Source organism: Myotis myotis, unplaced genomic scaffold (genome assembly GCF_014108235.1).
Source record: "Myotis myotis isolate mMyoMyo1 unplaced genomic scaffold, mMyoMyo1.p scaffold_m19_p_2, whole genome shotgun sequence".
Lineage (NCBI taxonomy): Eukaryota > Metazoa > Chordata > Mammalia > Chiroptera > Vespertilionidae > Myotis > Myotis myotis.
In genome coordinates, this window is record NW_023416324.1 from 161,336,839 (window position 1) to 161,363,135 (window position 26,297).

General features: G+C 45.0%; 1 protein-coding gene and 1 long non-coding RNA gene across 23 annotated transcripts in view; one reads left to right on the forward strand and one right to left on the reverse strand.

Moving 5' to 3' along the window:
• KALRN (kalirin RhoGEF kinase) overlaps positions 1-26,297 on the forward strand; it is a 656,959-nt gene that overhangs the window by 549,898 nt on the left and 80,764 nt on the right. For 14 of the 20 annotated variants that reach the window (XM_036353020.1, XM_036353029.1, XM_036353027.1 and 11 more), the window contains 2 exons: positions 22,252-22,535; positions 23,743-23,847. In XM_036353020.1, coding sequence (XP_036208913.1) covers positions 22,252-22,535; positions 23,743-23,847 — 389 coding nt within the window. The remainder of the gene's footprint in view (positions 1-22,251; positions 22,536-23,742; positions 23,848-26,297) is intronic. The other 6 variants (XM_036353021.1, XM_036353030.1, XM_036353032.1 and 3 more) reach the window with 1 other exon arrangement.
• On the reverse strand, positions 15,585-21,835 carry LOC118677702. 3 transcript variants are annotated; one of them, XR_004974477.1, is made up of 4 exons: positions 21,783-21,835; positions 21,238-21,390; positions 20,946-21,085; positions 15,585-16,193 (listed from the first exon to the last, which is right to left on the reverse strand). It is a non-coding gene; the product is annotated as an uncharacterized LOC118677702 (long non-coding RNA). The 3 variants fall into 3 exon arrangements; XR_004974479.1 differs by having other exon boundaries at positions 21,789-21,828; XR_004974478.1 differs by lacking the exon at positions 15,585-16,193 and adding an exon at positions 20,098-20,233.

The window sequence follows — 26,297 nt, forward strand, 5'->3', positions numbered from 1 at the left end:
GATCCAGAAGCAGTTCTTCTTGTGGGCTGTTACTTTTATTTGCATATATAAACTCTGTGCCGCCAAAGCTCTTAACAGAAGCATTGTTTGGCACACACACACACGCTTTTATACCCTAAATAGCAGAGACCTAGAATGTTTGTCTCCTCTTGCCAACATCTGACTGTGATTATCTTTAACCACAGTCACCCTTGTTTGTCTCTGAAAATAGTATTGACTCTCCCAAGGAGGCTATTTCTAGTCGTCACGGCCCTCCAAGAACCCTGTCTCTTCTGCCTGCCTTGTCCTGGTATCCTTGGCAGCCGGGATCTACTGCCGTTAATTCCCTGCTCCCTGGTGTGGACACTCCTGAGTCCTTCCTTAGGATTTGGAGCCCTCTGCTAGTGAGAGTAGTGGATTTCACCTGTTGACTCAGGTAATTGACAGTATACCTGTCCCTGAGATGCCCACCAGCCATTCCTCCTTGCTGTCCTTGCTGCCCACAGGTCATGCCAATATGCAGGGGTTGACTTCCCCCAAAGAGAGTGGCCTAAAAGCCAAGCCATGTCTGACCTGTGGGGTGGATCTAAATGATATTTGGAATGGAATATTCCCACTCCCTCAGGCCCCCCAGCATGAACATTAAAAATGTCTGTCCTTGCTTTGGGATTCTGTCTCAGAGAAAGTCAGGATTCCCCCTCTGCTAGCCTATTGGGTTCCTTTGCTTTGAAGTAAAAGTTGCCTTATTTTGACTTCAAATTTGATGAGTGTAAAAAAAAGGAAGGGAATGAAAAAGGTGTTTTCACCTTATAGTTTCTATCTCTGCATAGCCTCCCTACCCCTGCTCCTAGACTAATACATCACACCAAGCTAGGCAACACTGCTATTGGCTGGAGCCTGGTAGTCGCAGTTGACACAGTCGTTCTCAGAGCCATCGCTAGGATAAAGGGAATGGACAGCGTCAACTCACACATGCAGTTCTGTGTTGTGAGCTCCGGACTTGGATCTTATCACAAAGAGATCCCTTTTCACATGGGTGGCAACCACTAAAACCCACAGAGTGAGGACTCGGAAGAAAATAGATGGTCAGCATTGCCTTCCCGTGTTTCAAGCTCACCCTATGATTTGAACAGTATGTTCTCCAGAGTGGGGGCGTGGAGGTCACCCACTGAGCTCTGGCAAGAGCCACTCTTGGTGCCAGTGTTGGACTGTATTGTTCTTCCCAAACCACAAAGGTTGTTTCTGCATAACCTTGAGACAGTAGAATGGTGCTTAATGGTGGAAAATAGGTTTGCGAGATGAGGTTTGCAGATGAGCTATGAAAGCCCTATAAATATTTTTACGACCATTAAAATAAATTATCCCACTAAATAAAGAGAATGAGTACTGTGCAATTTTCATTCTATTGGGTTAGACATGGTTCAGATTTTTCTCACTAGAAATTTGAACTAGATATTTTCAAGCTCCTATTTGTGTGTGTAGATAATAGGTCCATTAAGACACTTTCACCCCCACCCCCGCTGTGCTTCTTCATCCAAATGGGGCTCCAAACTGGACAGAGTGTAGATTTCAGAGCCCAGGAGACCTGCCCTGAATGCTGGTCTGTCAGTTACCAGCTCTATCATCTGCTGTGTGAGGGACTTACCCTCTCTGTGGGCATGTAGTAGCACCCACGCACGTGGATGGTGCAGATGCGACAGGACAGTGGCAGGGAAATGCTCAGCGCACCTGTCACATTGTAAGTTCTCAGTAAAGAGTAGCACATAAAATGTGAATGTTAAGAGTGATTAATTTGATAAATTTTATTTTTTATGTATTTTATCACAAAAGAATTTTTAAATTATATCCCAAAAGTTAAGTGTATGTGTGAAAGAGAACAATTTATTAATTTATAAAAGACTGGAAGGAAGTTCACCGAATCACACTGAATTGAAGGATTCTGGGTGACATTTTTTTTTATTCTCTTTTTTCAACTTTTTTTTAAAATTGCGTGTGTGTGTGTGTGTGTGCGCGCGCACACACACACTCAAAAATATTTTTTTTGTTTATTGAAAGGAGTAGAAAGGCTGATACACAATATAAAACAGTTAGGTAACCAATTCCCTAATATTATTTTCTTCTACAGCTAGAATATGTTACCACAAAAGGCTAAATGGACAAAAGCATAGCTAAGTAAACTAATGACAGACCACCCACACTCTCAAGCAGATCCCAGGACCCTTTGTTCTCCATCTGCCCTAGTGGTTCTTGGGGTGGATGGGGGCAGGGTCACAAGTGCAGCCCCTCCCTGTCCTGGCCCCACACTGACCTCTACCCTAGTTAACTGTCTGTCATACCCAAAGCCACAGTCACCGCCTCCAGGAATCATGGATGGGATGGGGCGGGGGGCGGGGGTGCAGTTGATTCCTTGTGGCCCATCCTCTGAGCTATAGTCCACAGGTGCCTACATCAGGTTTGGCTCCCAGTTCTAGTGTTTCAGTACCTTAGGGTTGGGGTGTCATGTACTAAATAAAGATGCATGTGTATCCACAGGTGTTTTTCAGCCCCTGTGCTTCACCCAGAACAAGTGATGTGTGAGAACACCCATGAGCAGAGGAGCAGTTGGCTCAACCCCTATCCCCTTCCATTACACATGACTGAGATCCCCTCCCCCAAACACACAGAATGTTATTCTTGTTATAGCTTCTGGCATCTCTCCCCAGACTTTATTGGAAAATCTACTTCTTGTTAACTTGAGCCCCCTTTATCATCTCAATGCCTGCCAATTCCTGATTACCCACATCACGAATGATTTAAAGATTTGACTTAACGTATTCATGAATCCATTCATCAAATATTTATTGAATCTAATATACTGAAACTTAAAGCACAGAGAGAAATGAAATCATGTTTATTGAAATTTTTGCATGAGGGGAAATTCTGCTTTGGAGTAATTGCTGTATTGTCCTCCTATGGGGCATTCCTAGGTCCTTGAACTTTGGCCGTAGTGATATTTAGACTGGTGTGTCCCCTCCTCGGTGGGGCCCTAATTGGTGATGCTGTGACTAAGAGGAGCACCGGAGGTGCCGAGAGAGCCAGAGACTGAGATCTGATTCTCATAGGGCTGGCGGGCTCCATGCTGAGCTGGGAAGATACTCAGGCTCTGAGATGTATGGCCAGGCTTCTTTGTGATCCTTTCTCATCGTCCTGTCTCCTTCAAATTCCATCATTTTTACTTATAAAATGAGGGAAGCTTATAGGACAGATATAAAACAGAGGTTCTTTGAAGTTTCTACTTTAAATATTTTTCCTGACAATAATATAAGTTAAAATGTGTCCCAAATTAACAATTACATACAAGTAATTTCCAGATGGCTTTTACATTTATTCCAAATGTAATAGACACTATAAAGGAAGTTAAGACAAATGATAGACTGGGAGGAAAGACTTGGAACCTACATAATTGATGAAAGATTACTATCCGACATATATAAAGAGTTCTTACAAATCAATAAGCAAAGCCGGCATTTCCAATAGGGAAATGTAGCACAGCTGGTTCTGTTTTCGTTCTCAGCATTGTTCCCTGCTTCTTTCACTTCGTGTTGTCTGAGCGTTTCCCCACAGTTTCACGAATTAATAATCCCTCATGCTACTTTAAATGTTTATTATAAATTCGCACACTTTGAGGCTCAAGAATAGATGGCAGGATTTTCAAGGGCAATGAGGGCCAGGTACCTGGAGACTGAGCCCGCACTGTAGAAGTGGTAGGAGGACAGCTAAGTCAGGCCCAGGACTGGAAGCATGTGGAAACCACACAGCGCCCCTCTCCCCTCTTGCCTTCTCTTCTGGTGGTCAACAGACATTACGTTTTTGCTCCTCCCCAGCTCAGGTTCTAACAGGCTTCTGGGAGCTGTCTTCTCTGCTGTAGGCCGCCTGACAATTGGGGCTACAGGACAGGGTTTGAGATGTTGGCCCTCCCCTGAAGTAATAGCATCTGAAAGTCAGCTTAGAATACAAACAACAGTCTTCTATGTCTCTGAGATTTAAAGGGGGAAAGAGCCGATAGAGTTGTTCTCCCATGTGACAGATTGGTAAATTAAAACCCAGCCAGATTGGGATTTGCCTAAAACCATGCTGCAAGGTATCAGGGAAGCAAGAATCCTCACCTGGGATCCTTGATGTGGCCCAGTGCTCTTTTTAATGAGCCACGAAAGGTACCCAAGCAGCATTCAGGCTGCCTGGAACCCTGAGACTTAGCCAAAGGGACAGTGAGCTGAAGATAGGCCAGCCCACTGGGCGTATCTAGTTTTAGTTCATCCATTCAACAAATACCCTCTCCACATACTCCGAGATGAGGGAAATGCTCTATAGTGTTATAGGTGTAATTCTCACATGGTAGTATGGTTACAGAAACATTCCATTGTCTTCTATTTTTTCCTATAATTACTGTGTATTACGTTAGAAAGTTTGACTTTTTAAAGTCATCCTGATTATCTAAGTATTTTTATTTGTTGAAGTCATGAAGTACTTTCTAACTTTGGAGTAAGAAATGGTTGAGAAATTTTATGAACCAGATAGATCCTTTCTTCCAATGTGAATAGGATAGTTCTGGGGCCTTGGGCCTGCGTTTGTAGAAGTTCTATGTGTGTCCTGTCACCACCCCATTCACACTTGTCATGCAGGTGAATGTGTATATGTGTGCACTTGCTGGGGTCTGCTTCCGCATTTGTGACTGACAGGAGCAGCAGGTTGTAGATGGGAGGAAGAGGCTGTGCTCGGACGAAGGAAGTGCAATCTCCCTTTGTTGCTATCTTGTGCAGGGAAAGTGAGAGAGAACTCACTCATCAGATAGTGCAAGGTAAGGGCAGGCTGACTCTCAGGCTTCAGGCCCCCTGGGCATTACTGCATTACAACACAAGACTGTTCATTGTCATTCAGCAGTCATTGTTGTTATTGCTGTTTATTGCCATATCATAACCTTTCACTATTACTGTAAATAGGCATTGTTATCTCGGGGGGTTGGTTATTCCCATTTTATAGATAAGGAAACCAAGGTTCAGAAAGGTGAAGAGGTAGAGCTGGGAACTCAAAGTCCAAAGTCATCCTGTATTTATCCACGCACACAAACAGGGGCCTTGGCTTTTTTTTATTCATTGAATATTTACATCTCTACTGAGCATTTTCTATGAAATCCTTTTCCAACAGATGTTTTAGTGTTTTAGTTCTCTGTGTCAGGCCCTCTTTTGGATCCTAGAAACACAACAATGAACAGAGGCAGGCAAACATATCCTGTCCTCGTGGAACTAATATTCTAGTAGAAGAAGTAGGAGAGACAGATAATAAAGTAAATTCTACAATAGGCATTTTTTATGTAATATATCAATAGAAAATTTTGAGGTTCAATAAGGTCAACAGATCAGGAAATAACACAGTTCCTAAGAGAGAAAGCACACCTCACAAAACCATGGCAGAAAACACTGAGGTTGGTTGCAGGAAGAAATAGACAAGGACTTAGTAGGCTGAGGCCTTTAAGAGGGGATGAGGGCAAGCAGGTTGAGTGTTGGCTAGTTTGAATAATTTCAGCAGGCTCTAGAGTACAGGGACTGTCCCTGCTACCTGCTACCTGGCCCTGGGGCGATTAGGGCTGGTGGATAGTGGTCCAAAATGTAGAGCTCACTACAGAAGATGATTGTGGATATGGGCTCTGGATTGGTGGTTTTGCCTGTAAAAGGCACAATCTCAGTTGAGTTGTTTGCTATCTCTAGGAATTAGCCAGCCCTGGGAGGGACTATCTCTACCAGAGTCAGCAAGGCTCCAGATAGCAGAAGCATTAGAATACAGAAAATAAAAAGGTGTGGTTAATACAACAGGCTAAATGGCTTAAATGCTATAGGGAGAGTAAAAGAAGGGAACAGGGAGTGTCAGCGTGGAGGGGTGGGATGTTTCCATTTTCTAAATAGAGTAGTTAGGGAAGGTAGCATTTCAGTAAAGACCGAAGGCAGAGAGGAAATGAGCCCCATGGGATCTGGGGAAAGAACTTTCTGAGCAGAGAGATAAGCAAGATCAGAGGTGGGAGCATATCTCATTGGTAATGCCACCTACAGCTGCATCAGTGTGCCTTGGGCCATAGCAGGAGGAGTACAGTTGAGAGATGGCGGTGCTGCGTAGGTGTTGGAACGCAAGCCCATAGTAGGAAGGAACGGGATGGCCTTATGTGTGTTAGCTGAATATGGAGTATTTTGTCCAGAGACCAGATCTGGTAAGATGTTTCCCATTCATCCACATTTTGTAAGATGTTTCTCCCCAAATCCTTTAGAAGACGAAAAGGTTGGTTCTTGGTAGAAAGGTAATTCTAATTCAGGAGAAAGTTATCTGACTAAGGGCCAACATGGACCCATCAGAAAGTGAAGATTGTTCACTAAGGTAAAGTCATATCTCATCACCTATCCTTCACCCCAACCCCTTTGGAAACACTCCAGTGACTTCCCACTGCATTTAGGATGAAGTTCCAAATCCCTGTCATGGCCTCCAAGGACCTGAGTCTACCCACTGCTTACCTTTCCAATTTCATTTGGTAACTGTGCTCCAATCACAGGAGCTTCCTTTCGGTGCCTTGAATATCCCAAACTCATTTCTGCCTGAGGATTTCTGCAAAGGCCGCACCCCTGGCACAAGGCCTTATCCCCATCTTTACAAAGCTGGTTCCTTCTTATCGTTCAGTTCTCACAGACAGTCTGCAGAAAGACTGTCTCCAGCTGCTCACTCGATAGAAAATGCCCAGGCCCTCTCCAGCCCATGAGCCAGATTAATTCTCTAAATACAGCTGAACAGTATTGGAAATTTTCTAACTCGTGTATTAGTTTATTATCTGACTCCTTCTCCATGCCAACTAGAATGTCAGCTTCTTAACATCAGGACTGTCTTCTTCACTGCAATAACACAGCATCAGGAATAGCACCTGGTACAGGCTCTGCACTCAGTAAGCACTTGTTAATGAATGGATAATAACACGATCTCTTACAATATGAATGTTATATAATTAAGCCTATAGGACCCAGCACTTAAGTAATGAAAGAGCCATCACAAAGAGCAGGGTCTAAGCAGTCTTCCAGGAAGGGGGCGCTCTTGTGGAAATAGTATCTTTCCTGCAGAGGATATCTCCAAGGATATCATGGTGCTGGGCCATATCCCTTCCCAGTCATTGCTGACCTTGAGGCTGGAGGGGGGGGTGGGGGGTTGCATGTAAAAAGCACAATCTCAGTTGAGTTGTTTACTATCTCTAGGAATTAGGCAGCCCTGGGAGGGACTATTCTCCAGAGTCAGCAAGGCTCCAGATAGTGAAGCATGAGATACAGAAATAAAAAGGCCTGGTTAATACAGCAGGCTAAATGGCTTAAGTGCTATAGGGAGAGTAAAAGGGACGGGAACAGGGAGTGTCACTGTGCAGGGGTGGGGTGTTTCTGATTTCAATTGCTCTAGCAGAGGAGATGGCCTTCTCATCATTAGGCAGGCATGGCAGAGTAGCAGCCCTTGGGCCTTGGGTCCCAGGTGTGTTGTATTTGGCAGCACAGTGTTTGGGTTCTTTCTTGTTTTTTATTTTCCTTTATTTTTTATTTTCCTTTTTCTTTATATTGGGTTCTTTCTAAAAGTAGGAATGTGAATGTCTTCAGCCACCTTACACTCTTCATTTCGCTGCACTACGCCTCTGCTGATTGTCCTGTAGCCAAAGTTTTCTCATGTTGACCTATTTGTTGGTCCCTGAAGACATCTGACCTTTGACCCCTGCCCTAGGCGAATAAGAGCCCTGTGTCCTAGCAGCCCAGTGGGCACTTTGGATGTTTTCCCTAATTGAAAGTAAGTTGAAATAATGTCGTCTTAGGCACCAGGTCATGGCTAGAGGACAAGGTGTTAGCTTGTCTTACCTGCTCCAAAGGCAGAGAATGCTTGCTAAAGGGAGTTTATGGTCCCAATTATGAAAATAACATGCAGAGCATAATTAGGAAGTGATCTCTCTAGGGTCCAGAGATACCTGTTGTCTCAACCAGCCTCTCCACCCAGTTCTTCATGTGCCCAAGGCTTATTATTTGCTACAACAGTTAAGTAACCCCACTCAGTGTTTTCTAAACTAGAGGCCAACATCTGGCTTCCAAGGCTCTCAGTGCTCTATTCTCGCATCACCCGCCTGCCACTTCTCCCTCCTTTAACACTCTTCCTCTTGATTTGTAAGAAAGAAATGCCTCACCGTCTACAGTGCCTTAGAGTCATGTTTCCCTTCTACCTCTGGTCTTTCCAGCTGGCCACACTCGGGTCTCCACGGCAGCCAGAGTTCTTTGTCATGATGACTGTCTGAATTTATTCATAAAATATTGTAAGTAATTAGCAGAGCCAGCCAGAATATTCTGCTTCCCCCCAAATCCTCCAACAGCATTTTCAGTGACAATTTCAAGGTCTGTAGAAGGGACTCATGGGTTGAATGCAAAGCTGACCCCAGACTAGCCTTCCAAATCCCCATTTAGGAATATGACTTTCATGTGGAAACTTCACCTTGACTGATTTTGTATACCCACAGGCTACAATCAACTTTAAATATGGCATGTCAAGTAAAGCACAACTTATAAAATTTTAACAAAATCTAGTTCTAGCCTTTAGAATAATCACCATTTTTATTATACATTGTTTGATCTATTTTCAATGGGGTGGAAAATTATTCTCTCATATATGTGATCAGGAAATGGATTCATGGATGGAATTGGGCCTTTTATATAAGAATTATGTTTAAACATCATTTACAGTTGATTGGTACAGTTGATCAAGACTAAGCATATATGCAATTTAACTTAATGAGTTAGAAAATTATGCCAGTGACAGACATCACCTTAAGCAGGGGGGTCAAAGCTAACATCATTAGAATTGGATTACATCTATATTATGTGTCTCCTCACATGGTACATTATTTTCAGGGGTATTCCTGCAAAAATATGCACACTCTAGATCTAATCATAAAGAAACATTCAGCAAATCCAAATTGAGGGGATAGGCTACCAAATAATTACGCTGTACTCAAAAATATGTCCAAGTCATGAAAGACACAACCTTTTTCTATAAAGAACATTATTTGAACAGTTGGTAACATTTGAATAAAGTACAATATCACTGTTAAGTTTCTGATTTTGCTAATTGTACTGAGGTTACATACGAGAACACCCTTGTTTTTAGGAAACTCTTACACTGAAAGATTTGGGGATAAGGAGGAATCTTCTCTGTGACTTATTCTCAGACAGTTCAGAAAGAATGAGAGCAAGTGAGTGAGAGAGAGAAAAGAAAAAAACAGGTGGTAAAATGTACTAGACATTGGCGAGATCGGAGTAAAAGGCATTTAGGAATTCTTTGCACTAATCTTGCAGTTTTCTTCTAATCTGAAATTATGTCCAAATGAAAAGTTTTAACAAAATGATGCCAATGGGATCTCACTTGTGAATCTTATCCCTGAGTAGGCCAGGTGGTGGGTCTTCCTGGCCACGTGTGCCCTTAGTGTGAATCTGCTCCGGTTGGAGGAGGCCGGGGAGGAGGACCGCAGGGGCACTGTTGCATGAAGATCCACTCAGAGTGGAGAAATGGAGAATGACACCACGCTTGGCCGGGAAACTCAGCTTGTTCACTTGCTGCTTTTGTCCAGCCAGGGAGCAGGACCTGGAGGAAGATTCCCTTGGCACAGATGCTTGGGAGAAGCAGGGCTATATGAAGACTGCAGGGTGTCCTACTACCTTCAGTCCAGGAGACCCTAAACCTTAACACTGTCTTTCTCACCCCCCCCCACCACCACCACCACACACACACACAAAATGTAGTTTACCAAAAAAGGGCCCTGAAAACAGATAGAACTGACCACTGGCCACCTGTTTCTCCCTCCAGACATGCAGTTTCCTCCTCTTTCTCCTTCCCCCGGGTTCCCTAGAAGAATTTCCATTGCAACCTTTCCAGTTAAGTAGTGCTTAATTACAGTCTTAACCCTTCCCGCGTCACCCTGCTTCCGTCTTTCCCTCAGCCTCTGTAATTAAGCCTGGCACGGCGACCTTTGGTTAAGGTTCCTACCGAAGGGCACATTGTAAGTGAAATCCAGGTCAGGCTTCCCACTGGCTTCTGGGTAGACTCTGAGGTGATCGTGCACCAGCCGAAAATAGCTGGACTAACTGTAACTTATCTCCTCCCACGGTGGCGGTCATAGGAGGTGTTGAGTTTGGCATTCCCTGATGTCCGGGTACCATCCTCGGAAATCCAATTCACCTTTTGTATCCAAACAGAGGTGGAATGATAGCCAAGATCAATGCCGTCCACACTGCCTTCTACAACATATTGATAGAATTCAATAAATGCTACCTGTTCTTGGAGATTCATCACCTACATGGGTATGTTAATTTGCATACTAAAGTTTCTTAAAAGTCCTAAAGTCAGGAAACAGGGAACTTTGTTTAATGCATCTTAATTGACTGGGCAACACGTAGACCAGTGGTCGCCAACCTTTTGGACCTCATGGACCACCAGTGGTCCGAGGAGCACCGGTTGGCAACCGCTGACTTAGACTGTCTTAGGAACAGGAAGCACAAGTCTATATTGACAGTCACATTGCTGAGTTTCAGAGATGAGTTCCTCACCAACGTTGACTTTTTTTTAGTTGTCTCTGGACCTAAAAATAGTCCAACTCCAATGATTTTCTTTGTGCTTAGCTGCCCATCACAGCCATTTAGTGAGCTCCTTTGTGACCAAGGAGTTTATACTGGGGACAAGGATGGAGGACCTGTCTGTCCTCAAGGACTTTACTGAGAGGAAGGCTACGCACACAAGCATTACTGGTGCCAGATAAATGGCACAAGAGGTGCTCAGAGAAATAGGAGAACGTGCTGGGCTTAGTCATCTCAGAAGTCCTAGTAGGCTTTAGACAAGCAGGGAGACAGCAGGGTGGTGTGAGCAATGAGGAATGCAGCAAGGGTGGTGCCATGAGCTGAACAATTAGGCTAGTGAGGAGGGTTCATATAGAATACTTGTTTCAAACGTGAGCATACTCTGAGATCACGTGGAGGGCTTATTAAAACACAGAGTGCTGAGCCACCCCCGTGGTTTCTCACCCAGTAGCTCTGGAGTGGAACCCACGAATGTGCACTTCTACCAGTTCCCAGACGGTGCTGGCAGTGCCCAGCTGGGGACCACAGTTTGAGAACCCTGGACTATCAAAGAATAGAAACTCACCGAGCAGGAAAGGTGATCTTAGACCTGACCACGGAGTGTCAATGGCAGGCTGACATGTTAGACTTTCCTGGTCCAGTTTGGAACAGTGACTTGCACAAAGCAATGCCATTGTGCTGGTAGCAGAGATAGGTCGAATGGGTAGAGCGAAAGTAAAAGATGCAGAGACACCATGGTTTATTACATGGTTAAAGCAAATGGACTTGAAAGGTCTGATTAGGGCAGTGACAGTGGGAATGGAAAGAAAATATTAGTGCAGAAATCTTTGTGAATGAAGCGTCTGCTTGTAGGAGAGAAGAGCTGGCTGACAGGTCGTCTCCATCGTTCTTTGAGAGAATCTTCCATTCTGTACAGTAATTTGTATAATGTGATTTTGAGGCTCGGTGACTATTACTAGGGTTGAACTTTTTACATTCACACAATCTAGAAGGAAAAGCAGAAAACATTACTGTGGCCCAGCCAGCGTGGCTCAGTGGTTGAGCGCGACCTATGAACCAGGAGGTCATAGTTCGATTCCCGGTCAGGGCACATGCCCAGGTTGCGGGCTCGATCCCCAGTGTGCGGCATGCAGGAGGCAGCCGATCAGTGATTCTCTCTCATCATTGATGTTTCTACCTCTCTCTCCCTCTCCCTTCCTCTATAAAATCAATATATATTACGTTACTGTGTAAGTTAGTAGGGTAAACTGTTTTTAGGGAGGTCATTTAATTTTCCTGAGGGCTTTTTAAAAAATTTTTTAAAATTTTTTTTTTTTAATCAGAGAGGAAGGGAGAGGGAGAGATAGAAAAATCAATGATGAGAGAATCATTGATCGACTGCCTCCTACACGTGCCCCACCAGGGATCGAGCCCACAACCTGGGCATGTGCCCTTGACTGGAATCAAACCTGGGACCTTCCAGTCCACAGACCCATCCATGCTCTGTCCACTGAGCAAACCGGCCAGGGCTACCTGAGGGCTTATTTGAAGGCCTAGGAGAGAACTCAGGTGTGAATACATCTGGGACTCAGGAGTGGCCCTGTTTTACCAGGGAAACTTGGCTTACCTGCCAGGTAGGATAGAGCCTGCGAGGACTGCTTTTGAAGAGGTGAAGCTCGAGGAAGATGCCTCCTGCAGCCTCAGAACTTGGCAGGTGCTGTGTCGTGATCAGATGAGCTCCTTGTGCTCCTGATCTCTTTGTAGATGAAAGCAGAGCCCAGGTGACCTCAGCTCCTGCCTGTCCCCTGATTCTTGTTGCTCTGTCACAAGTGGGAACCATGTCTTCAACCCAAGTCTGTATTTAGGTTTTATACTAATATGGGGTGGTCCATTTTTCCATCTGAATTAGCACAGCTTTACCATGTTATTTTGGTTTTGAACAGTCCCAAAGCCTCTTAGGAGAGTTCCCTACTCCACAGGTGGGAGGAATGTGTATTCCCTCTCCACAGGCTGTGGGCTGGGCTGGGAGAGTGAAATGGGTTTATAGATGGAAATGGTACCTAGAATGTCTGCTCCTGGAAGGGCAGCAGAGCCGCGCTCACTGATTTTGCTTGATCTGATATATGAAGCTTTAGAATCACCCCCTGGAATATGGAGCAAGTGGTGGCGAAATAGAGAGTCAGTGTTTTAACCTTGACTTCCAAAGACAACTACAGAGGTGGTGAATCAAGGAAGTCATCGTGGCAACACGTTACGGCAATGGCCTTGCTTGTTCAGGATATGCTTACCTGGGGTTGGAGGCTTGGTGTCCTTTGAGGCTCTCCTTCCTCTGTCTCTGACTCAGGGAAGAGAGTACACAGGGGAAACTGAGGCTAAGGAGACCTGAGAACAAGCATTTGGAAACATTACCATCTTACCCTCCTCATCCAATGGCCTCCTGATAGGAGTCAGGCAAGGAGAGGAGCAGGAGGCACTGCAGCAGTTGAGGGAGATCTGGACCGAATTAGAACAGGATTACAAAGACTTCATCTAGGTTGAAGCCAAAGGTGCTGCCTTCCCACCCTGTGGAGAGTGTTTTGTCTGTGGGAGAAGCCCCTGGTATGAAAAGGCTTCTGTCTGGCGAAGATGCCACTGGTTTGAAATCACCCCTGTGGCTCTGCTCCCTGTGCATATTCCGCCAGGTTAGAAACAACAGTTTAGGGAAAAGAAGGGGACCAATAAGTAGACATGAACTAAGATATAATCCAGTACAATGTGCTTTTAAGGCATTTTTTACTCTTTGTTTAGCAGGGGCAGTCAGACAAGGATGTCCCGAATACCTAAAGATTTAGATGTAAAAACAAATGATAAAAAACACATGAAGCCTGAGTAAAGTGGTGAGGTGGAGCATGATGGGTTGGCAGAGGACTTGCTGGAGAAGAGATTCCTGAACTAAGTGCTATATAGCAGCTGTGGCATAATGAACACGAGGCAGGGGCTTGCACCTGCATTTGGGACTTGAGTGTGGCAACGAGAGGGGAAAGGGAATATTCTGAGCCCGGACGTGTTTGCCAAGTTTTGTCTAAAGTTGTGGCAGGAGCAATTGCAAGGACAGTAGGTTTCCGAGTGTTAAGAACAGTGTTTCTGGCCCAGACTCATTCTCCCCCTTCCCCCTTTCCAGTTGCTGTCCCCACACCAGCTTTCTTCATCCTCTGGTACCAAGTCGACAACCAAATGGTTTGCTGGGAAGCCAGCCATGCCAGGGTGCGGTGGTCTGTAGCCTTGGGGCCTCAGCCGAATGTGCAACCAGGAAATTGGCTTTCACGAGTTTCCCACTGAGGGCTGCCAGAGCCATCAACTTAAGCCAGGAAGGATATACTCATACTTGCTGTAGGTTTCGGCTGTTTCTGCATACAGACCATTGAATTTATGTATTTATTGCCCAGAGAATTTGTACCCTCCACCTTCCCATGATATGCCCTTCTCTGTGCCATTTCCAGTGTGAAAAAAGAAAAGTACCAATACTTGGATAATTTTTACATAAGTAAATTATTTCTAAAAAAACAAAAAAACCAGCAATGTTTGGAATCTCTGTAGACAGATGTATTGAAATGCATTTGCCTTATACAGTTCAAGCCATAGAAAGCAATGAGGATGAGTTTACAATTACTCCTGTGCCATTGGAGCTAAAGCAAAACAAAAGATCAGTCGATTGAGGATCTTGTGTAAATATCTAGTAAATAAGTACCTGGTAATTCCTTCTGATTTGGGCCATTGGAATCAAAGCTTCCAATACAGTATTATGATGAATACCAGGGGGACATTTATAGATCCACTGACCATTTAGATAAAACAGGTATCCTATCTAATAAAGAGGGAATATGCTAATTGACCTTCACACTGTCACAAAGATGGCTGCTCCCACAGCCAAAAAGGAGGGAATATGCTAATTGACTGCCCCACCCTCAAAGATGGTGGTGCCCACAGCCAATAAGGAGGGATATGCTAATAGACTGCCACGCCCTCAAAGATAGCAGTGCCCACAGCCAATATGGAGGGAATATGCTAATTGACTGCCATGCCCTCAAAGATGGCGGCGCCCAGTCCCCTCAGCCCCACTGGGGCGCCTACTTCTGGAGTCCCCCAGTCCCCTCAGCCCCCCAACCGCCCAGGGCCGGCCCAAGGTGCAGGTAACCAGGGCCAGCCAAGGCTTGCACTGCTGGCAGTGGCAGCAGCAGAGTTGTGATGGGGCGTTGCCTTCCCCTGATCACTGGGTCGCCTCCCGCCCCTGAGGGCTCCCAGACTGTGAGGGGGCAGGCCGGGCTGAGGGACCCCCTCTGCAGTGCATGAATTTTCATGCACCAGGCCTCTAGTATTGAATATAAAACAAGAAGACTCCATTTTTTTTTTTTTAGCCATTACCCAATGCAGTGTGTGAAAGACGTGTTTAGGGTATGATTGAATACCATCCCTGAACTACAGAAGAGTGAGTTGAAAATGAGTTTTTCAGTCTTGAGTCCCGCCTTCAAAGCCACGTGGGAAATGATGGGCCAGCCTCATGAGTTACGCATCCGGGGGCTCATGAGCTGCTGGAACCTTGGGTTCCAGGCTCTCTGGCCCCAGCCTCACCCTTGTAAGGACACTGTTCCTGGTCTTGGGGATGCTAAACCCACAAAACAAATGAAACTGTTTTCTCTTTTTGTCTAGGAGGTGTAGTTCTTGACTTTCAGCTCACTGTGTGGTCAGAAGAAAGAAGGCTGAATTGACACTTTGTGATTAGACAGATAAGTGGTTGACAGTCCTGTGGATGCAGCCACAAGGCACTTGCCACATCCTAAATTTGTACTCTTCCATGACTTATATACAATGTATTTTGGGTTTAGAATAGTTTTGCAAAATTTACACTGGGACAGAAAGGGTAGAAGCTTTTTTTTTTTTTTTTAAGGTGCACATAAACGTGAAATAAATATGAGCTGAAACTTTGTAAACAGGAAATTGAGTTTATAAATGAGCCATATTTGGATATAACAAATGTCTAGTATATTCAGTTACTCCTCATGTTGTACACAAGTATCTTCTATTTTGCTTGCTAAGGAAGGGCGACCCAACTAAAAGAAGGACAATATTTGGTGTAGACATTGGGCTTAGTACAATGTGTTCAGTGCACAAACTCTCATGGGCTTTATTCTAGTTTTCATCTCCATGTCAAGCAGAGCGCTCATCTCTTGCTTGCTTGGAAGCATGCTGCTGTGATTAAAAACCCAACACATACACACACACACACACACACACACACACACGTGTACACACCCCAATCCTGAATTCCTGGAGCCATTGCCCCAAGGCTTAGCCTGACAATACTGACATAGTGACTCCAACCCCATGGTGGTATCTGAGACCCCAGTCTCCTCACTTGTTCCTTTGCTCCGGTCCTGTAGATAGCACTATAGAAAAGGAGGCTTGTGTCATCTCTGGGGAGTCACCTCTGCTGATGACACTTCCAGACAGTGGAGGAGGGGGCAGCAGTGGCCTGGTAGTCCGAGGGTGAGGCTTCCTTATTCTCGCAGGAAATTCAGGCACTGGTCATAGGAATGGTTCCTTGAAGTGGGGAGGGAGGGAGCACAGAATGACACCTGGTAGCATTCAGTTTTCCTTTGCTTTCATGGTGCATAAAACTTTGAAGATAAAAAATGGCCTTAAATGATCTAGTCTAGCCTTTAGAAGAACATATAGGTGGAATTAAGGGACATACAGAATAAAATCACAGTCATAAATTAGGGAAGACTTTTATGGTTTTATTGATTTTTACTTAACTTAAAGGATGCTTCCTAAGGGTCTAAAGTACTCTCAGCATTTTGTAAATATAAATATTAACCCCTTAATCCTAATAATAGTCCTGTGGCATAGATACTAATATTATCTTAATTTACTGATAAGGAAACCGAAATACAGAGAGGTGCAGTAACTGGCTCAGAGTCACACAGCTCGTCAGTGGCGGGGCTGGGCTCTGAAGGCACCCTGTCTAATCTGTCCATTCTGTCAGTGAAGAGACCGAGGCCGGAGTGTGTGTCCATTGCCACCTCTCTAGTTAGTGGCAGAGCAGGTTCAGAGCCCAGGTCATCTCTGTGTTGCCATCCACTGAGTAGGCACCAGTAGATTGTTCTTGGATTAGATGCGCTGGGCAGGAAAGTCATCAGACCAGCAGCGCTTCTCAAAGTCACCTTCAGAATTATCACTAAAAGATGAGTGTTGGTGTCAAGAATTCTCTAGCTATTGGTTAAACTATGGAATATCTTCTGTGACCATACAGCATGTCTTTCTCCCTCAAGTACAAAGAAGAATTTGGGTGGTTTTGAGAGGTAGCTTGGGAATTGAAGAAAGTAGGGATGAAAGTATGTGAGTCTGCCAATGGATGAGAGTTTGTTGACTCACTTACATTTCCTTTATTTCATTAGTATTGTTATAGTCCCATGGCCATGCACTTAAGCTTATGCCACTCAGTCTATGAAGCTGGGCCTTCAACCTCATGGGTTATCCTGCCAAGTTTCCTATTTCTCCAGTTGTGGCTGAGATACCAACTATAGGATGCATTTCCTACTGGTCGAGAGGCACTGGTTTTTACCTTTTCATTGCTTCTTGGAGTATTCTTCATTCATCCTAGTTTACTTCCTTGAAGTATGTGTTTTGGGTTAAGGAGAACACATTTAATTTTTCCAGAGGAAAATTATGTGCTAGTATACATATAATTAAACATCGAGGAGAAGGCAGGAAGACGAGAACTTTACACATAGTTGATGGAGTAACTCGGAGAGCAATGTGATGATACCTAGTGAAGTTGGTGATGTGCATTCCCTAAACCCAGGCTCCACCTGGATATATATGCTTTAAATGCTGTAGGGTTGAGAGTGGTGCTACTCAATGTGTGATCTGCAGATGGTGAAGGTTTGTGAGCTCTTTGCTTCCAATGCACAGTGAGATAAATAAGTAAAGGAAATGAGAGTATTTAGAAGCTTTTATAATAATTTGGCATTTCTGACTTCCAAGAAATTGACTTTGTATGTTATAAAAATACTAGAAGCCCAGTGCATGAAATTTGTGCACTGGGGACGGGGGCGTCCTTCAGCCTGGCCTGTGCCCTCTCACAGTCCGGGAGCCCTCAGGGGATGCCCAACTGATGTCTTAGGCCCACTCTCCATGGGGACATCCTTAGCGCTGCCATGGAGGCAGGAGAGGCTCTCACCACTACAGCTGCACTCGCCAGCCATGAGCCTGGCTTCTGGCTGAGCAGTGCTCCCCCTGTGGGAATGCACTGACCACCAGGGAGCAGCTCCTGCATTGAGCATCTGCTCCCTGGACATCAGTGCACATCACAGCGACCGGTTGTTCTGCCGTTTAGTCAATTTGTATATTAGCCTTTTATTATATAGGATTGGCCCAAAACAGACTAGATATAAGAAAACTGGGTCTCTTAACACAGATAGTTAGGGAAGCTTTGTCCTAGAGGAATTCTCAGACATATGCAAAGAGACCTATACAGGAGTGCTTAAAATCACTATACACCTGTGTGTACACACACATACACATACATGCTTGTGTAACAACCTAAATGTCTTCTGTTATGAAAATGTATTAGAAACATCACAATATGTCCTAAGAAAGAGTATTCAATGATTAAAATAAACTAGATGTACATATATGAACACAGATAAATCAAATTTTGAATAAAAGAGCAAGTTACAAAATGATACCTACATTCTGAGAATTATATAAAATATAAAACACAAAATAACAATATATTCACATACACAATAAATGCTAACAACATGGATGGGAAAGATGCTTCAGAAAAGAATTAAACTCTGGGAAGGGAAAGTGGGTAGTAGGATTGCAAATAGGCAAAAGTAATAAAAAGGCTTCAACTATATGATGTTTTATTTCATTTTTGAGAAACTGAAGCCAATGTAGCAAAAATATTTACATTTATCATATCTACATGGGTATTAAATTTTTCTGTATTTAAAAATATTTCATAGTACAATTAGCCTTAAAGTATGATTTTTTTTTTTCTGATTTAGAAAGCAAATGGTACATACCAGAACATCCGGGGGCCTTTATTACGAGCAGTGTCTAGGGACCCACTTTCTTCCCAGTGACTTAAAACCAGGTATCAGTCTAGTGGGCAGTTTTATAGCTCAGGGCTGATGAGGAAGCATCCTTTCAGAGCCCAGGAGCAGTCAGAGATGCCTGGATTCTGATCCTAGCTTTGTGACAACTCAGTTGTGACAGTGGGTTCCCATGTCAAAACCTTCATTGTTTGCTCTGAAAGATTCATGCTACTGAGACTGCTTTCAGTATTGAAATTTTATAACTTATAGAAATGATATATAAATGTGTATTTGAAATATTATAAGGACTGGTGACTTCATGCTCCTTTTGACAATAATTATATAGACTAAGGGACTACCTGGAGTGAACACAGATGTAGGAATAAGATTCGATATTTGTGCGGTGGAATCAGATCTGGATTTAAATCTTGCCTCATGGCTGCTTACTAACTATGAGCCTTGGTTTCCTAAAATATTCTGTTTTCCTATTTCTTAAGACAAGAAAAAAATAGCGCCTACCTCAGCTTGGAAGGATTTTATGAGATTAACAATATTATCATTGAAGATGTTACAAATCAGTGCCATCACTGTTGTGCCTGGGAAGGTACTAGAATAAATCCTCAAACAATTCATTGCAGCCATCTTCCAGCGATGAGAGGAGCATAACATGCCAATTGGCCTTTGAAGTAGTAATAAATGAAATGATGCTGCATTCCTTTATAACCATGCATTTGCAGTGATTTAGTAAATGTTCTCATCATAAGAAAAAAAAATTGTAACTATGTGAGATGATGGATGCTAACTAAACTTAGTGTGGTAATCATTCCATATATATACTAGTGTGTGTGTGTGTGTGTGTGTGTGTGTGTGTATACACACACTAGTATATATCAAATCATGCTGTGCACCTTGGACTAATACAATGTTACATTGTATTAGTCTCAAAACTAAAACAATGCCCTAGCTGGTTTGGCTCAGTGGCTAGAGCATCGGCCTGTGGACTGAAGGGTGACGGGTTTGGTTCTCAAGGGCACATGCCCGGGTTGTGGGCTTGTTCCCCAGTGGGGGCGTGCAGGAGGCAGCCGATCAATGATTCTCTCTCATCATTGATGTTTCTGTCTCTTGCTCTTCCTTTCCTCTCTGAAATCAAGAGAGGAAATTTAAAAAAAAAAAAAACTGAAACCATTATAAATATAAAAGAAATATAAATCAATTATACCTCAGAATTGAAAAATAAAAACAAGATAAAGTGATTTAGAAATGGTTCTGTATCAGTTCTAACTAGATGATGAATCATACATTGCTTCCAACTCTTGAATTCTCTTCTCTGTGGACTGTGGTTGAATTACACTAATTGTTTACACAGGAAAAACAAAATTGAGAATACTCTTGGTTTTTAATGTGTGTTTTGTAATGTATACTCTTGCCATCAATTTTACCAGGACTCTCCAAAGCAGAACCAGATGACAATGGGGAGAAAGAATGATCAGTCAGGTTTAGCTTTAGTGCCTCTCAGAGCCGGGTTGCCATTTGCTGTGGAGCAGAAAACGTGGACAGTCATCTGCCTTGCTTAGTGACACAAGGCACAGCTGATGGGCTGATGCGGCTGGGCCTCCAGTTCTGCTGACTGAGTATGTGCTGATAAATCTAGGTTTCAAGGGCTTGGGTTTAATGGAGCCCTGTGGTATCACAGGGGCCTGGCGAGTGAACCTCCTGCAGCTTATCAGCAGAAGATAAACAGAAAGGCGCTGGTCCCTCTGCCGGGCTGGGGAGATGTTTATCACCAGGCTTCTGAGAACAGGAGTTAAACCCATACCAACGCTTCAGAAGTAATGTCAACATAACTGGAGACCACAGCCAGCAAGGAATTCCCTGAGATAAGATTACAACTTTGTCCTTAAAGCGATGCCGACCAAGTCAGTCGAGCCCCAAATGTTCCCTCAGCAGAGAGACCCTGTAAGTTATCCTCCATACCAAAGGACTTTAGGAACTCAATTTTCTGTGTGCTGCTTGATGCAACTATTCTGCTATTTTCTAATCTATGTATAAAACCCTAGCAATATCTAAGAAAGAAACTCAATTTTCTATGTGCTTCCTGATGCAACTGTTATGCTGTTATTTTCTAAACGTTGTACAAAACTCTAGCAATAGCTGAGAAAGTCCTGCAGGGCCACGCTTGGTGCCCCCGAGATCAGGTGGTTGTAGACATTGAGCCAGCTCTCCATGGGCAAAAGCACTCACTCACCTTCTCTGGGGACTTTGTTTCTTCTGGGTCTCGCCTGAGGGCTCCAAGGCTAGATTAGACCTCTAGTCTAGGTCCAGGATGAAGGCATTAGAGGGAAAGGGAATTCCGTCTTTGAGATAACTAGGAGCCACTCCAGTAATCTGTTTAAATACAGAGTCACGAGTTTGGTTTAGATATCAGTATGCACCCTGGCCCTGGAGTGATGGGGGCATCAGGGATCAAGGTAAAGCAGGTATCCTCCCAAGACCACTCTGGGAATGAGAAAGAAACAGCCTACAGAGCGACAACTCACCTTCAGTTGTCGTCCAGATAGGAATGGCATCACTTCTTGCTTTGAAGTGCCTCCCATTCATTCCATTGCAGTCCCTGTGCACAGCCTGGTGTGGCCTCTGGATTCTAACGCCCTTCCCAGGGCTATGCCATATATAGTTACCAGGTTAATTAACTAACAAACAAACAAACAAACAAACAAAAACACTCCTTTTTATCCTGTCATTACAGTGAAGTCTTACAATAAACTTCATCCTCCTAGTTCATTATTAAATGTTCTTAGTAATCTTTCTATCCAGTTTCTCCTTCTTCATTAATCTTTATTTCATTCAAAAGATCTACGTATGGGCTGTGGTAACTCCATTTTTCCATTTTCCTGCCTGTGTGCTTTTGTCCCCACCCTCTCCCCTTTCGGAATTCCTTCTCCCTTCTCTTCTAGTCACACACATCTCTTCCTCCAAACCTTGGCAGACCAGCCCCTCCAGCACTGATCTGACCCGCCTCTGAATTCTGCTGCCTTGTCGTCCAGAGTCCATACAATTAATCACATCCTGCTGTGTGAATTACCTTTACCTCATGTGCTCTGTCTTGCTCTTTCACTCTCTGCTTCTCTCTCTTTCTCTCCGTGTGTGTGTGTGCGTGTGTGTGTGTGTGTGTGTGTGTGTGTAGCTAGATAAAGGGCCTCTGAAAATAAACTCTATGACTTGCATATCTTTAGAATACACTAATGGGTGCTCCATGACATTGCTATTCGTCGGTAATTCTCCTTAGGACCTTGGCTTTTTCCATGATGGCAGGCATCTTTGTCTTCTGTCCTCTCCTGTTTCCACGGCACCTGGAGTGGTGCCTTGCACAGAAAAAACTGAGCGAGTCTCGGCAAGTCCTGCTGCTCCAGAGAGAGTTCCCTTGACCGGGGCCTGCAGCTGGCCTTGACGCTCTGCCCGTGTCCGCGCTTCCTGAGGACGGAGCTGCCTCGTGCCCGGGCTGGCAGGTGCCTTCGCTGCCCCTGACCCCGCTCTGTCTGTGTTTTCCTCAGATACATACTCTCATTCCTCAAGTGAGAACGGAGGCAAGTCCGAGTCAGTGGCCAACCTGCAGAGCCAGCCCTCCCTGAACTCCATCCACAGCTCCCCCGGCCCCAAGCGCTCCACCAACACCCTTAAGAAGTGGCTGACCAGTCCGGTGCGCAGGCTCAACAGCGGGAAGGCAGACGGAAACATCAAGAAGCAGAAGAAAGTGCGCGATGGCCGCAAGAGCTTCGACCTGGGCTCTCCCAAGCCTGGGGATGAGACGACGCCTCAGGGAGACAGTGCTGATGAGGTACCTACCTACGGCCCTCGGAAGGGCTTTGGCACTCATCCTTCCTGCAGCCCCGGCACCATCTTCCCCGGGTTGTAGCAAGCTGGACAGTCTAGTCCCCAGTAGTGTATTCTTGAGCCTAAGTGACCCGAGTTCTCTGAGTTCTCAAGACCTGGCCAGTTTGATCTGTGACCAGTTCAGAGCCTGAGCAGCACCTAGCACATCCACACACAGACACCATTTTGCTAGATTTGGCTCCAAGGGGAGCCAGGTAGTCACCTAGGCCCCTGCCACTGCCAGGGACTCCATCAGAACCTGCTCGGCCTGTTTAGAATGGGAATAAAAGAACAGAGGCCATTTCACTTGGAAAACAGAAGACTGTGCTGGGAGATGGTCGCTCTTTACAAGTGTCTTGAGCACTGCCACATAGGAAAGGGAACAGACAAGTCCAGCTTGCTCCAGGGGGAGAATTATGATTGACAAATGGTGAACATTATCACAGGCAAGGTTTCAGCTCCAAGAGGGACTTTACAGGGGGGTCAGCTAGTGAGGGAATGAGCCTCCATGAAATGAATGGCCACCATACTGCAAGGGTCTGGGAGACTGCATGATCTCACGTAACAGAAAGACGCCTGTTTAACCCAGAGGTCAGACTGGATGACCCTTGGAAGTTCCTTCCAACGCTGAGATTCTGTGATCAAGATGTAGTGGGTCTGTTTTGGTTGGTAGAATGGGATAGCTGTTTTATCTGGCAAACTAACCTACTCTAGTCACCAGTGTGACTAAGAAGTACTTCCTGATCTGTAACCATACGCTCTTTGTAATTTTGTGCTGTCTGCCATTTCTTCCTATGAAAAGGGGAGCCTGGTGATATTCAGACTGTGTTTTAATAGTCCTTCGGAAACTCAGGAAGTTAGCTCTCTCTGACCACACTCAGCTTTCCCTTTCACTGGCTAATCCACAAGGTAGATGTTTCTCAGACGCATGCGCATACGTGTGTGTGTGTGTGTGTGTGTGTGTGTGTGTGTGTGTGTTTTCCTCATTTGGTCCTTACTGTCCTTTGAGGTAAGAAGTATACCTATTCTACAGAGGAAGGCACTGAGGCTAAAAAAATGTAGGGGTAGGTTGAGAGAGGAGGTATCTAATATGTTGCTTTAAAAAAAATTGCCAAGTCGATTGGCATCTTTAACTCTATGGAACAGTGACTAATGCTGCTCTTTTGTTCTAGAAGAGCAAGAAAGGTTGGGGTGAAGATGAGCCAGATGAAGAATCCCACACCCCGCTCCCTCCGCCTATGAAGATCTTTGACAACGACCCTGCGCAGGATGAGATGGTAGGACTTCTTTGCTCTCTCACTTGAACGAGGATGTGTAACGCATGTGCTTTCATTGTGTGTGTGTGGTAGGCAGCAGTACTCTCTCCCTTGTTATCTCCTGCACCACATGAATCCATGGTAGTTGGTAGGGTCCTCCCCCTACAGACCCTGGAGGTCTGACTTTGTTCTGGGCAGTGTGGCCGTGTGTGTGGAATGGGCAGAGTGGGATCTGCTGGCATCATGTCCCACTGATGAAAGGTCATGGCTTTGTCTTTGGGAGCAGCTGATCCCAAATGGCACGGTTAGTCTCAAAAAGGAATCTGCGGTGGTCCCAGCCATGATCGTTTTCTTGTGCCTGACTGTACACCCCGTGCTTCAGTTGATTGTTTCCCCTGTCCCCAACTCTAACACCTAAATAATGGGAACTTCCGGGCAAGCCCAGTGCTGTTGAAATTCTGCAGGCACAGCATGAGGATGGAGCTGAGGGGAGGTTGCTGTCAGAGGTGGGCAAACCCAGCATGCCAGGTTGCTCAAGTTCTGTGTTTTGCAAAATGCCCCGAGGCCCACAGGTGTTGGAAGTATGATGAGTGGGCCTCTAATCGCAGGATGATCATTCTGGTTGTCCTGGAGCAGAAGCTGAGGTGGGATATGTGTTCAGGTTCTGACCCGAGGCCAGAGGCTGCTTTAATCACGTGCTCCATCACTCACTGTCCTTACAAACCACACTTTCCCTTAGTGTTGCTGTCCTTTGGACGCTGGAGTTGAAGTGGTGGTTTCCATTTTTTATTGTACTTTGCATTTGCTTTTCAGAATGTCATGTACTGATTGTGGCAGTGGTAGTCATGGTGGTGGTGGCGGTGGCGTTGGCGGTGGTGGTGGTGGCAGTGGTGTTGTTGTTGGTGGTGGTGGTGGTGGCAGTGGTATTGTTGGTGGTGGTGGTGGTGGCAGTGATGGTGGTGGTGGTGGTGGTGGTGGTGGTGGTGGTGGTGGCGGCGGTGGTGGCAGTAGCAATGGCAGTGGTGGTGGCAGTGGCTTAGCCTCTGTCCGGTCTCCCTGTGCTCTCTAGTGTTCTGCCTTGCAGTGGGGCAGCCCGCTCTGATGCTGTGGGGCCAGCATACAGCACCACCTAGGATACAGTGCCAAAAGGACTGTGCAGATGCTTCAGCATTTCTGGTGACAGCCCAGTTCTTGTTTTAATTCTTCTCTACATTTGGGTCATTACCCACAGACACTAATTGAGGGCTTCCTCTGTGCCAGAGGGACTGATTCTAGGGACAGGATGATGACTAAGATGTGGTCGCTGCCCCCTCTGTGACTCACCATGAGAAGCACAGTGTGGCCCCTCCTAAGGTGATGTTGGTGACCCTGGTCTCCAGGGCCAGCTCTGACTCTTGACTACGGGCAACAAGGAGCAAGAAGCCTGGCATGGTGCCCATCCTGGAATCCCTGTGCTTCACCTTGAGGTGGGAACGAAGACCAGCCCGCTGTGTTCCCAGAGGCCTACCTTTGTAACATGTTCCGTAAACAGTGATAGCGCCTGTGGGCAGTGGGATGCTCATGTCGCATTATCTCCCACGCAGCCTTCCGCACCGAGGTGCCAGCTTGCAGAAGATAAGTAAAGGTCATGAACCCTCCCCCTCTAGTAATCCCAGAAACAGCAGAAACAGTTTGTTTGGGGGAAAGGATGTTATGTTGTTTCTAGATAATTTTTAACTGAAAATGTGGACTTACTCCCAGATGTCTATGTAGACTTTTCTCAGCCAGAAACCAGGAGATGGCAAGTCGCTTTGTAGACTGGTTAACCCTCCTCCGTCCTGCTTGTTTGACTTCTGAACCCTTGTTTTCTGGAAAATTGGAGGATCCTCAGAACTTCTAGCAAATGGTGTTGGGTTTATAAAAATAATTTTTACAACCATGTAAAAGGGATTTTTAAAAGTCTACCCATTGTAATGTTGTGCATGTTTCCTTCTAGCATTTGTTCATTTGCATGTATGTCTTATTTACTATGTCCTCATTAACTTTACCTCCGTAACTATAATTTCACTAGCTAGGGAGTATGAGGTTACTTATGTGCCAGAATTAGCTTGACCAGCCTGTTTGAGGATATCCCAGGTTGCTGCCAGCTTTGGCTACTCCCGATAGTACTGCCCAGGTCACCTGGAACATACACTGCTGCCCTTGGAAACAGTTCCTGGGGGTAGGATTACTAGATCACAAAGTTGATAACTTGGACTTCCAGACAGACTTACGCTTTTTTCCTGCATTCCCCAGGAGAGAAAAAAAGAGTGTCCTTATGTCTCTCTTAATTACATTTATCTGATTTTTTTTTTTTTGCCCCGTCTCAGAAGTAGAGACTAAACTCGCACTGAGATTAGACAACAAGACGCTTCCTTTCTGAAACTCTTCCCCAAACGTAAGGGACAAGCTGGAAACCAGAGCACAGCCAGGACAGTCGGTCGTTAGTATCA